Consider the following 14,366-nt stretch of genomic DNA (forward strand, 5'->3'; position numbering starts at 1 on the left):
ATTATTTAAAATCATGTAAAAATTTGTACACTTGCAATTCAAAATTTTCAATTGTTTTTTAAAAAAATAATAAATAATTAAAAATTATATTTTGGAATTATTTTTGGATAAACAAAATTTATAATTTTGTGCAAAAAAAAAAATTATTTTAAATTTTGAAGATCAGAAATCAGTCCAAAAAAAAAGAATTAATTTAAAAAAAGTACGTTTTTCCGTCTGATATCGTAAGTTAATACAGTCTTAACTAATTAATTATCATGTTTGAAGTTCCCTGCCCCGTGAACTAGTACGTTTCAGTCCTAGTAAGTGAAGTAATTCAAGTTCTAGTAAGTGTTACGCTTTTTTGCATTATACTATAATTGCATTTTAAAAGATTTCATGTAAATTATTTAATACCCCGAATTTATGATAGCTCACATTTTTCTTTTTCATATTTTAAGACATTAATACAATTTAATTTATATAATTGCAGTTCATTTCTTTCAGAAAAATTTCATTTTAGTAAAAACGTTTAAATTATAATGCGGCAAGATATTAATATCCGAAAGTAAACTTTCAAAAATCTAACTGCCAAAATAACTAAGTAAAAAGCCAGAAGAAGTAAGCCAGACATGTTTTTAATTTTGCCAGAGCTTACAAATATTGGGTTTAAAAAAAGTGTTATCTACTATTCCCTACTACTCGCAACCGAGTTTTTAAAAAATGCAGACAATATATACAGCATAACCATAATATCTATGCAGACCATAATGTACAGCATAAATAATCTAAAAGCTTAAATAAATAAAAAAAATTAAAATACGCATAAAATTTCAAAAATCTATTCTAAAAACTTAATTATTTAGAATAGAAGCAATGTTTTTTAAAATATCAGAGCAATTGTCACTTTAGAAATTATTGACTTAGCTGAAGTGCCGATTCCGTGGCACTTTTTTCAAAAAGATACACTTTTTCCGTTACTGCCAAGTTTTGCACAAACGCAACATGAGCTGGGGAACCCTTTTTTTGTTCGCATATTTTATTTATTTGCAAAAAAAATGCAACTATGCAAATTTGTGTGCTTTGATTCTTTACGAAATTAAGTTTCATTTTAACCCATTTGTGCCTAGGGTTCTTTTAACCGTTTACTTGCTGAGATGCCAACTTGCTCCCCTTTGTAAAAAAAATATTATCTAGCTGTTACGAAATTTAAGTTTAGTATTTTTCGTCTTAAGTAATTTTTCCACCACTACATATCGAAAATTCATAGTATGATATGAAATGCAACTTTTAAAAAGGCCAAACCCAGACTACGCCCGTGTTGGCGCCAATTAATTCTTAACTGTTTATCTCATTTATATGCAAAACGCCTGCACGCCCCCTGACCCCCTTTCCTCCCTTATTGTTTTCTCACTATTCGATGAAAGTGTAGATAGCCCTGCGGGCTAGGAGCACTGAAATTTAAATTTTAAATCGGTAAATCGGTAAAAAAGGCCATTTATTTTATAGTTACCCCAAAGTTGCTAAATTCAATGTTTTTACCTCAATGTAGTTAATTTCATGATGTGTGGGATAAGGGCAGCTGCGAGGCCCAGGTGCCCAATTTTTCTAAATAAAGCAAGCAAGCTAAGTCATTTCGTGGTGATATTTTTAAAAAAAATAGGCGTAATTCTAAAAGGTATACTATTTTATTCGCTACCAGTTTCTCGTGACTTTTGAAAATATCAGAGCATTTGGCATCCCTGTACTTGTTGTTTACCAGCAATGGGAAAAGTGTCTTTAATAAGTTCACGCCGGGGTGACCCACCGGTGGGTCACGCTAGATTGTGTCATCAGGTGGCGCACCGAAGTAAAAACTGGTAACAAATAAATTTCATTTTTTAGTTTTTTCCCGGGAATAATAAAAATTCATAACTACCAATTGTTTTTAACGGATACAATTTTTAGATTGAATTGCTTCGCCGTGATAAATTTCCTTATAGTGAATTGTTATTGTTGAGAATAGATTTAACTCCTCCCGAATATTATCTAATATGGAAATAGTTCTTCTACCAGTATTTTCTCTTTTTCGTCCCGCTTTCAGGCGCAACACACGGCGTTAACGTGTTAAAAAATGTGGTAGGAGGTTTGTGCATACATTAAATGGAAATTTTGTACTAATTTGATTAAATAACATAATAATTACTCTATTTCAGAAAAAATTATTTTATTAATATATTTCAGTTCGACACATATGTTCAACTATTGCAAGATTTGAGTCACCAGTCTTTTACAGTTCAAAAAAGAAAAACATATTTTTAAAGAAANCGCGCCAATTTTGAAATAAACTAGTGGGATGTATGCCTTATGAGGAATAATTTTAGGGGGCAACATTCGTTTCGGCCCATAGAAGGTCTTGTGAGAGATAAAAAATAATTCAATATATGGAAAAATCAGTATTTTATTACTTCAATGCAGACTATTAGTTATTGTAATTGTCTCATACTCCAATTACTTTGTAATTAATTGGATAATTAATTGCTTTCACGTACTATATAATGCATATTTATTGTTAAAATTGATTTTGAAAATTTTATGTATCTGTAGTTTTTCAAAAAAACCTGTTAGGTTAATTTGAAAAAAAAAATTGACATCAAATTTTTTTACTTTTTTTTTTTCAAAAAACTTTCCAAATTAATTGGAGTATGTAATTGCAAATCAATTAATTAATTAATAATTTCTGATTAATTTATTAATTAAAAAATTAATTAATTATCCAATTAATTACAAATTAATTGGATTATGAGACAATTACAATAACTAATAGTCTGCATTGAACTAATAAAATACCGATTTTTCCATATATTGAATTATTTTTTATCTCTCACAAGACCTTCTATGGGCCGAAACGAATGTTGCCCCCTAAAATTATTCCTCATAAGGCATACATCCCACTAGTTTATTTCAAAATTGGCGAGTCACACTTCCCTAGTTTCCCTTGTAAGTAAAAAGCCAGTAGAAGTAAGAAGTAAGCCAGACATGTTTTTAATTTTGCCAGAGCTTACGAATATTGGGTTTAAAAAAAGTGTTATCTACTATTCCCTACTACTTGCAACCGAGATTTTAAAAAATACAGACCTCTAATAAAGAGTATATTTTTCTAAACTATGCAGCCCATAATATACTGCATAAATAATCCAAAAGCTTAAATAAATAAAATAAATTAAAATGCTCATAAAATTTTAAAAATCTATTCTAAAAACTTGATTATTTAGAATGCAAGCAATGTTTTTTTAAATATCAAAGCAATTGTCACTTTAGAAATTATTGACTTAGCTGAAGTGCCGATTCCGAGCCACTTTTTTCAAAAAGATACACTTTTTGCGTTACTGCCAAGTTTTGCACAAACGCAACATCAGCTGGGGAACCCTTTTTTTGTTCGCATATTTTATTTATTTGCAAAAAAATGCAACTATGCAAATTTCTGTGCTTTGATTCTTTACGAAATTAAGCTTCAACTTAACCCATTTGTGCCTTGGGTTCTTTTAACCGTTTACTTGCTGAGATGCCAACTTGCTCCCCTTTGTAAAAAAAATATTTTCTTGCGGTTACGAAATTTAAGTTTAGTATTTTTCATCTTAAGTAATTTTTCTACCACTACATATCGAAAATTCAAAGTGTGATATGAAATGCAACTTTTATAAATTTACTCAATTCGCGGTGATACTTTTAAAAAATAGGCGTAATTATCCTAATTCTAAAAGTTCTATTTTATTCGCCGCCAATTTCTCGTGACTTTTGAAAATATCAGAGCATTTGGCATCCCTGTACTTGTTGTTAACCAGCAATGGGAAAAGTGTCTTTAAAAAATGTGGTGGGAGCTTTGTGCATACATTAAATGGAAATTTTGTACTAATTTGATTAAATAACATAATAATTGCTCTATTTCAGAAAAAATTATTGTATTAATATATTTCAGTTGACACATATGTTCAACTATTCCAATCGATAAGGCTAAGAATGAAAGATTTGAGTCACCAGTCTTTTACAGTTCGAAATAGAAACATATTTTTAAAGAAGACAATGGTTCTTAAAAGCTTAATTCTTTTTATATATCTTTTTCACTTAAAAAAAAAGGTGGTAACAAAAATGTTTCGCTATTCTGATTTTTTTTCCGAACACATGCTAGTCCTGTCTACCATAATTATCCTTGCAAAAAATTAGCAGACCTATATTAGGATATTACTACTTTTCATGATTTTCAAATTTAAATCAGAAAGTTTTATGGAAATTCCTATTTTTTTTTTCCTTTTCCCTTTAAAATAAACCATAAACTACACACGGAAAACAAAACAAAAAAGGAGTTAGCTTCATTTGCTAAAAGAATACTTTTATTCTAGCTTAAAACAAGAATTTTTCCAACAACTTCTTGGAATTCCTTGAGAGTGCCCACTAACTCGAGATTGAATTTTAAATTTTCCTTTAAAGCAGATACAGAAAGTAATAGGAGATGCAACTCAGAAATCTGAAGAGAAAGGTTGTAAAGTTTGTGTCACGTAGATATCTTGTTTCTATTTTTAGGAAAAAGTCGATCTTGGAGAAGTGATGCTGTCTCTGTGCTACTTACCGACCGCTGGTCGTTTGACTGTGACTATCATTAAAGCTAGGAATCTTAAAGTCATGGATATCACGGGATCGTCAGGTAAACAATCCATATAACTCAAAAATTGTTAATGATATTTTTAGCAAATGAGTTTTTAAACTTTTCTCAATCTGGAATTTGTTATCTTTGATTCGATTTTTTAATGGAATAAGCAGTCTATAAAACAGAAATGTTAGGCGAGATGATAAATTTCGGTAATAAAAAACTCGCCAGAAAATGTATACTACACCTGAGAAAAAATGGAATGTGTTGATAAATTTTTCGCAAGACTACAACAAATTTTGCAAATTTAACACTTTTAATGTCTTCTATTACTAAGCAAAATAATGAAAAGCCATGTTTTTCAAACTGCTTAAGAATAAAATTTGTAAAGTTTAAAGAAGTTTGATGTTCAAAAATTGCTCACCAACAATTGTACAAAATTTCTTTAATAAAACAAAAATGTGTTGAACGATAATGTACTATAATTTACATTTAAATACTCACATACGTGAATATTTATCGATCAATAAAAAACCATATTTATGTCCATTTCAAGTAAGTACGCCTGAATTAATTATTTAAAACATTTTCAATTTAAAACAGTGTGGTAGATTGAAGCACATGAAACAGGAGATTTTCACTTCAAAAAATATTTTTTGTAAAGCAATCCTACCTTGCTCCCTCGTTTAAAAAAATAAACAAAAAGTGCTCCAAGTCAAGTTTGCAGGTAGCAAGAATCCCCGGCCGCATATAAACACTGCTCGAACAACTTTTGTTGGTTTTGCCNAGCGTTCGATGACGTATACTATCCAACTCACAAATGGACCAATCAGAGGTTAGCGCTGATTTCCAGCTGACGGCGTCCTGTCCGCATATAAACACTGTTTACACACATAGTATCCCCAAGAAATTTTGAGCGCGCTGATTGGCTTTCTCGGCAACGCCATCTGTGACGTATGGCTATTTCATTCTGCCATGCTTGTTATTTTCAGCATAGAGCGTTTTCTATACTCCAGCTTTTGTATACAAACTTGAAATGTCAGTTTTTTCAACAGAGAAACTGCCCTCTTCATTTAAAAATGAAGTAGAAAATATTTAATCAAATACCATTACCCTTAGAAGCAATGTTCTAAATTTAGACGATTGCAACAAGTGGGTAATGGAATTTGGGGAACTTACCAAAACGAAATGGAATTCTAGAACTTCCAAACCTCATGGACAAAGATTTGTTTGTAGGTTAGTAACTAGTTTAGATATTTTAAGAAAAATTTTGTATTTAATTTTTATGGGAAATGCTATTTTTGTTAAATTTATGATTATTAGATGCATGAATTCTTATGAAGCTAATATCCCTCTAATTTATTGAATAACATTGAAATTGGAGTTTAATTGCCTTGCTTAATTCTTATACTCACTGTAAAATGAAAATTGAATCGTTTTCCCTTGATATTTATTTAATTAAATTAATGTTCATCGAATTAAATTAATATTTAATTTTTTTCTTGTGGATTATTAAAATTACATCATAAAATTTTAAAATCTAAAATTTATTAGTGGCGCCATCTATTATTATAAATTAAAACTAAAAGATCTGCATTATGTCTACCTATTTAAAACTTATTTTTAATGTTTTTTCTTTACTTGTTAAATGTTTTATAATACCGAAAAANATTCATCTGAGTGGAAATAAATAATAAATCGCCGAAGCGCAACTGAGAGGTGAAAGTTGGGGTTCAGTATCTTTTACTGAGAGAAAATTAAAATGCAGTAGTGAGATTGAACAAACAAGTTTGAGAGAGAGAGAAGAGGTTTTGTGGCAGACTGCCTCGCCTCCCTTCGAGGTATTACCCCGAGCTTCACAGGTGCACAGTAGCCACATAGCCCCAGGGAAAAGGGGAAATACATAATAAATGCGCAAAATTATTTACAAGTATTTACAGCTATTTACAAAATTTACGGGACAAAACTCCGTCGGATAGGAAAAAGGCGGTTGCCGGGCTATATTTTATGTTGTCTTTGATGAGCTCAAAATCAAAATTTTTGAAGTAATTGCACGTATGACAAGAGAGTGCATCTCTGAAGAAACTTGCACATAGTTCAGCTATGTGCTCATCTATTTTGTTGATTTTTAACTCTCGAATTCGAGTAAGTATGCATGAATTAATTATTTAAAATATTTTTAATTTAAAACAGTCTGGTAGATTGAAGCACATGAAACAGGAGATTTTCACTTCAAAAAATATTTTTTGTAAAGCAATCCTACCTTGCTCTCTCGTTTAAAAAAATAAACAAAAAGTGCTCCAAGTCAAGTTTGCAGGTAGCAAGAATCCCCGGTCGTGGCGCTGTTGAATTAGATTATGTGACTGAACAAACTGAGTACGCAAAACTGTATCAGTTAATTTTTGGAGAGGCTTTCCATAATTTCGTTTACGATTTTTCAGTGTAATATTAGCTGGTTGACCAACCTTGAGAAACTAGTCTTAGTTGTAGTCTTGATAAATTTTCTGAATGTAGAAAATAGCTTTCTAGAACTTAATGCAAAAAAAGATTGTTATTGCAAGAATATGATAAGACAGAAATTAATTATATTGTTAACTTAACAAGTTTAAGAAAAAGATTCATCATGTGGTAAATCCGCGTCCTGAAATGCATCCTCCACTAGTCATCAAAGTTATCAAGTAACCCTATAATCAGACAATTTGCATTTGCAGCCTAATTGTATTTGGCTATCATGTTTTTGATGAAAGATACTGTGATTTAGTAGTAGTAAACAATGAAATATTTCTGTATATTTTTTTGCTATCTTGTGAAACTTCTGAAATACCTAAATTAAAATAATGCGAAGGAATAGTTTTATGTCAAAAATTTTCCTTTTGGAAAAGGTGTGACTTATCACTATATTACTCCAATGATTAGTGTCAAAAATCGTTTTTCAAATTTTGATAGCTTTTTCTTTGAATTTCCAGTAATTTTTTATCCTTCGTAAGAGAACCATTGGTGAGAGGATGATTAGAAATGGTCGTTGCAAACAAATATTTCAGTTTTTTCTGGATCGTACGAGCTTTGGTACGAATAGCATATAATATAATATATTTGAAGTTACTGAAAGAATATGTCACTTATGTGTTCATTAACCTTTCATTTCCAAAATTTATCGCCTTAACTATGTCTTTTTTTTATGAATCTTACGTTATAATTGTATTCTGTTTATAATTTAATTAATTTTTGTTTTTATAAAACCAATTAAAAATTAATTAAATTCTAAAACCAATTAAGAGAGTTTTGAAATATAGTGGTGGCTGAAATTTTATTTGCATTAAATATGAATTCCTCCACGTTTCAATTTTTTATTTGGCGTTACGATCATTGCAGCTGGGCTAAAAATTTTAATTATTTTTATAAAAGTTTTAATTACCCACAGTGGCAATAGCTAATATCAATCAAAATAATCTGATAATATATATATATATTCTTAAATAAATGCATTGTATACTTGAACAATTCAGTATGAAATTAAACTCGTTGAAAATATTTTTATTAAATTCAAGAAACAATGAATAAATGTATTCTAAAACTCCAGAGCTCTAGAAGCATTTTTATTTGAAATCAAGATAAAAGATATTAAATTTTCTTTAAATCCCCTATTTTATTTTTCCTCTTTAACAAAGTTAGGGATTTTATTTTGCAACATAAGAGCAATAATAACAATGTGCCGCTTCAAAATCGGTCTAAGTAAAAACCCACAGTGGCATAACAAATAAATTTTGACTGCGATACAGCTAAAAATAGATACTTTTTTGTCCTGCTCTCGAGTTCTATCAAATAAGCATCCTGTTTCGAAGATTTTCATTTTATTTTCCTCCCCACCATTCAATTTTTCGTTTCGACAATTGAAGCAAGCATTTATAGAAAACGTAAAGCAGCAGCTCTATTTATTCCTTTAAGCGTATATATTTTCCGCCCACACAAGTATTTTAGGCAGATTTACATCTTGCCAACTTCCGTATCGTCTAAGAGTTTGTATTTCTTCTGCATACCTTATGTCAATCGAAGATTCACTGCACGCGTTTATAAAGAGAGTGAGAAAAAAATATATTTAATGTACATTTTGTCAAGCATATTTTTTTTTTTGTGCTTTTCAGTGGCTTAAATTCATTGTTAAAAATTACTTTATTTTTCTGAAAATAGGTTTTTCATTTTATCAAGTTTAAATTTAAATGTGTTTTGAACAAAATGGGTAGTCGACGAAATTAAAATTTATTTGAAAGACTTGACGAGATAACAAAATAAGTCCAGATTTACAAATTGTTAGTGAGATGCAAGGGAATTTTAAAAAGTGAATTGGTTCATATAATTTTTCTCCGCTCTGTTAACCACAGGGTAAAGAACCGATAAAGAAGATTAATTTCCGGTTATTGCACTAATCCACAGCTATATTATCCACCGTCAAAAATGCAATAAAATTAAAAAAAAAATTATTTAATTCGTTATTGCTCCAAGCGCCTCATTTACTCGCGATTATTTTTTTTTAATTGCAAGTGGCAATTGTTGTTTATGGAACACAAAATGGAATCAGAGAGAGATTCTCTGAGGCCCAGTATATATCAAGATTAAGAAACAGCTGAGATGAACATAAAGGGAAAATGTTGAGAGAAACTTTTCAGTGCATATGCGTATAGTATTAGATAACTTGATACATTTGAGATAAACATAGAATTAAACAATTGAGAAAATATCTTTTCGAAATGCTATTTACAGTATATTTTCTATTTACATCGACAAACTATCTAATCCATTCTCCCACCCGTTATCCAGCAACGTCTCAGTAAAATTCATCAACAAAATTGATGGACTTTATGAGGCGTCACTGCAGAATTGCAATTGATTGGGCTTAAAATCATCTTTTAGGTTTACCTATTTAGAAACTTCGTTAAAGTTTGCGCATAGCACTTAGAAACTATATCAAACAATTTAACTTCAAGTTTGTTTAGTGATGAAATTCATTTATACTGAAGTCGTTTATGGATATCCTTTCTATGGTATTTATGGCGTCCTCTAGTTAGTTTTCTGAGTATATTGTTTTGGAGAACATATAGTTTATTAAGTTGATATAGTTTATCAAGTTGATATAGTTTATCAAGTTTATATAGGTTATTAAGTTGATATAGTTTATAAAGTTAAGAACTATATCAATTTGATATAGTTTGTAAAGTTAAAAAACTATATCAACTTGATATAGCTTATAAAGTTAAAAAACTATATCAACTTGATATAGTTTATTAAGTTGATGACATTGCAACATACTGATAATGCAAATGTTGAAATCAGCCTAATCATTGTTAAATAAAGTATGCCTCGCCTCTTAATAGTTCAAAACATTTATTTATGTATTATTTATTTATAATTGAAATAGACGCAATAATAATATAAAAATCGGGTAATTGAAGTTGTTAAGAGTATCACAAGGAAAACAGAATTGCTTAATGATCAAAGCACCAAAAAATGAGAAGAAAGAGGCATAATGAATGGTTTGGGAACTATTCCTTCAGCTCATTAAGAAGAAAATTTTCGTTCTTACAGTAACAATCAAGATAACTAAAACAGAGGTATAGAGAAAATTATAGCAAAGGCAAGAAAATTTATTTTCTCTTGTTAGTTAATAGTTCTAAGTACTTCCTTGTTAGTGAGGACTTTATTTATTTTACATATATAATATAAATTGTTTCAGAACTTGACGAAGTCTCATAGTGCAACATTAATGGTGATTATTATTGAAATAAAAAGTATGAATAATAATGTGTGTTCAATATTTCATCTGATTCTAAATAAATTACTAATCAGTGAACCGAAACTCATTTCATTATTTCAAAAAGAAAAAAATTATACAATTTTACACATCTATAGAAAAATTACAATTATGACCTCTATGTAAAAACTTTTCTCCCCTTACTTAGTATGCCAGACATGATTTATAACGTTGTTTTATTCCCCTTACCTTAAGTACCGAGTATTGTTTAAGTTGGGTGCGATGAGGCCGATTCTAAGTCTTATACCATTAAACTCTAGATTCAACTCATCTCAATTAGAAAATACTATAGCTCTTACAAATACGAGGCGTGTTCAGAAAGTAAGTACTGCTTCGTTTTTCGCTGTTACACGCATGCAAACACATGTCTGTGGTCTTTCCAGACATTACAGTCCGATAGTGGTTGCACTTTTGTTAAGGCTGTTTTTGAAAGGCTTTGCAGTTGCATGAAATTATGCATTTTTGAGAATAATGTCTTTTTTTTTTCGTAATTTGCAACAGTTATTCATGACCATTTGGTCAAGTTTAGCCATCTTTAGCCAGCTCCCTCTATGCTTATTCTGAAAATGGCGCAAAACGTAAATACGGAGAAAAGTCACTGTTTTAAGAAAATGAAAAGCGTTGGTCGTCTAATTTCTTTTAATATTTAGAAACTTACTCCAATGCTGCATTATGTGGACTCAAAAAAATTTGCTAAAAATTAGAATAAGGCATTGATTTTGATAATTTTCATCTGGGTGGAAAAATGCCGCCAAAGTTGGCAATTTTTTTTAAGAAAGTTAAAGAACTTTTTTTTAAAACATTTCAGTTATTTGTCCTTTCTATTGTTCTTTACAGCAAGATAGCACATACAGTTTAAAATTATAGCTTTGCTTCAAGTGTAAGGCACTTAAACTGTGGCTTTTTTTATTTTCCTTGTCTTCTTAAACGCGAAGAATATTAAGCCATTTGCAATTTATCGTCAACTTACGGAGATTTAATGTGACTATGTTATAAGTTGTGGAAAGGTGAAAAACTGTGTTTGACAACTGAATCACGAAAGCGCCAATGTGCACACAGAGTAGGTAGCGTAAGGAGAAATGTTTGGTGCTTGGTTTGAGCGAATGTTGGTCTGGATGCAAAAGTGAGGGAGAAAATTCGTGTAACCTAAACGGTTCACATTAAATTTGCTTTGTTGTGAATTTTCACTAATTTCAAAAACTTTTTCGTGAGATTGTTAAAAAAAACTGCGGTTAGAAATGGCAGCCTCCGCTGGTGGCAACTTTCTTTGAAGAAGGTGTAGACTAGTTGTTTTACCCGCTATGACAAATGTTTGAACAACGCTGGTCAGTATGTAAAAATGATAGTTTCTAAAATGTTCTTTCAAGTAAAAATAAATCGTGTTGTGAAAACAGAAGCATTTTTATGCTAGTTTTATTTTTTCAGAACGGTAGTTACTTTCCGGCCACACCTCGTATGTAGAATGAAATTTTGTTATCTTTTACATTAGATAACTTTAAGTATGTATTTAAAAATGAACAAAGTTCAGGTTTCAGAAAATAGTAATAGCTTGAAATGCGTGGATGAAGAAATGGACATAATTCGAAATGAGTGACTGTGAAAATAAGCAATGCTATTTTAGCATTGTGCAACGCATTATGCTATTATGCAATGCATTTGATTCTTATTCTGAAACAACTGTTATGTATTTTTATTTATATTTTACTTTATAAGAAATAATAAATGAGTAATGATTATTTTTCATATTCAATAAGTGTTTAGTGCTAAAAAGAACACAACTTAATCCTTTCATTTGACAGAAAATCCTTAACTAGCCTCTTGCGCCTTGCCATCAGTCACCTAAAATGTCTTCATTTCCTGGGGCTAACAAAACCTTTACTCAAAATGTCAACACAAAACTTCTGCTGAACCATGTTATGGATTGTTCGGGTCTCCTCTGGGAGAATTCTAGTAAAATACTCATATCAAAGGACTCTAAAATCTGATCTAACACCGTCAGACTAGATTGTAGATAAGAAAGAAGAAAAAATGAAGAAATTTTTAAGCGTTTTTTTTTCGAAAGTGACGTATGTATTAAAAATGTGAGCTCTTTGTCTAACATAAGAAAGTTATTGTGCCAAAAGTTTCCATAGCACGCAGTTTTAGTCATGTCCTTTTTTTCGAACCCGAAATTCATCTATGTCCCTTTTTTACAAAAAAAAAATACTGATTTGTTATTAACACGCTTTTCAAGCTGTGTCCATTTTCGTAAACGAGCATTTTGAGCTGATCTCAAGTAAAAGTTCCCCGTTAATCTGCATTTTTTTATTATTTATTTCTAAGAATACTCCACCTACAAATACAGGCTTAAAACCATTTTAAACAAGCTTATTCGAGTGTAGAATTCCATGAAAACGTTTAAAATGTTGTGACGTCACGGCATTATGCATAACACGAATTGCGTGTTTATACTTGCGTGCCGGTGATAGCCTCAAGAAAGCTGTGAAAAGTTTTAAATTTTTGTAGACATATTTATAGCTCCAATTTTGTCCAAACTTGGTATTTTCTTCATTTACTATTTCTTCCTCTTGTAAATGAAGTAAAAGCAGTTTAAAATTAACTATTAATTAAAAATTTTTCGTATATATATATATATATATATATAAAAAGGTTATTTTTAAGGCTGGTAAACGTGTTACAACGAATTAAATTTATTTTTAATTCACAAGACATAATATAGTTTAGGATACTATATATATTTCTTACAAAATCATTAGAGTTTTGTTTAAAATAAAAAGAAATATTCTTTTCTATTGAAAAACGTTGGTTAAATAGTTCCAGTTGAACAAAAATCCAAAATTAAGATATTTTTAATAACTATTATGGCTCCCAAATCACTCAATATATTAGAGTTCGGAATTCTAAATCATTCGAAAAGTTTTATTTTATTATTTGTACCCTCTCACTTCTAGTGTGTATTATTAAGCAATGTATCGTTGAAATTAAATTTTGTTCAACAGTGTCTGGATTGAGAGGTTCATCCTTTTCACGTTGATAAAAGAAAATGATAAATAAATAAAACAAAACTAAAATCACTGATTTGATTTTTGCAATTTTCTTATTTTCGCCTAATGAGTCTTGTTTTTCTGATTCGTATTTATTAATCACGTAAACTAAATTAAATAAAACAAAACTTAAAAAAAGGGTACAAAAAATTGAGGAAAATGGCGAAACGTGAGAAATGCTACAACAAACTAAGGCTCCTATACTATCAGAACTGACCTATCAAGCAATATTGGAGCAAACAAGTTCGCAAGTTAACGTTATGTTAGTATTGTGCCTATGTTAGCTCTTTGCTCCTAAAATAGATAATAAGTCGGCCTAATTACAACAAACCAGCGAGATACTGTATACCCAACCTATTACAAAGCACGTTAATTATGATTTTCTTTTATAGAAAATAGAATTATCAAGATTATGGACTTAGAAATAAAAGAATTTTCGCTGTTCGTATTAAAGCAGTGAAAAAAAACTAAATACGATGATATAACAGTTTAAAGATATAAAATAGTTTAATCACGTTCTCATCGTGACATTTCAAATTAAAAATTTTTAAAAAATAGAGAAATTTACTATATTTGTTTCATAATTCATTAGTCAGTTTTTATTAGTCACTATAAATACTTTAAAAATTATTTTAAAATTTGTTAACAGGTAACAAACTCAATGGAATGTGGTTTAAGTAAAACTAAAATATTAATACCTTTAAAAAATAATTTTTAATGATATTTTTAATTCGATATTGCAAACAAACATTGCATTAAAATTACTAATGTATGATTCATGAAGTAGCTGGCTATTACTACTATTATAATGAATAATCAAATGAAACTATAATGAAATAAAGAAGCTTCAACGTTGTGTCAATAATTTAGTTTTTCAAAAATTAAATAACTTGAACGCATATAAACTACGTTT

At 29.7% G+C, this 14,366-nt stretch overlaps 1 protein-coding gene across 1 annotated transcript in view; it reads left to right on the plus strand.

Annotated features, from left to right (window-relative positions):
- The window catches only part of LOC107448120 (synaptotagmin-9-like), a 170,673-nt gene that overhangs the window by 140,420 nt on the left and 15,887 nt on the right, over positions 1-14,366 (plus strand). The window contains exon 7 of the mRNA XM_071186981.1: positions 4,540-4,660. Within this exon, the coding sequence (XP_071043082.1) occupies positions 4,540-4,660 (121 nt within the window). The remainder of the gene's footprint in view (positions 1-4,539; positions 4,661-14,366) is intronic.

Source organism: Parasteatoda tepidariorum, chromosome 10, assembly GCF_043381705.1.
Source record: "Parasteatoda tepidariorum isolate YZ-2023 chromosome 10, CAS_Ptep_4.0, whole genome shotgun sequence".
Lineage (NCBI taxonomy): Eukaryota > Metazoa > Arthropoda > Arachnida > Araneae > Theridiidae > Parasteatoda > Parasteatoda tepidariorum.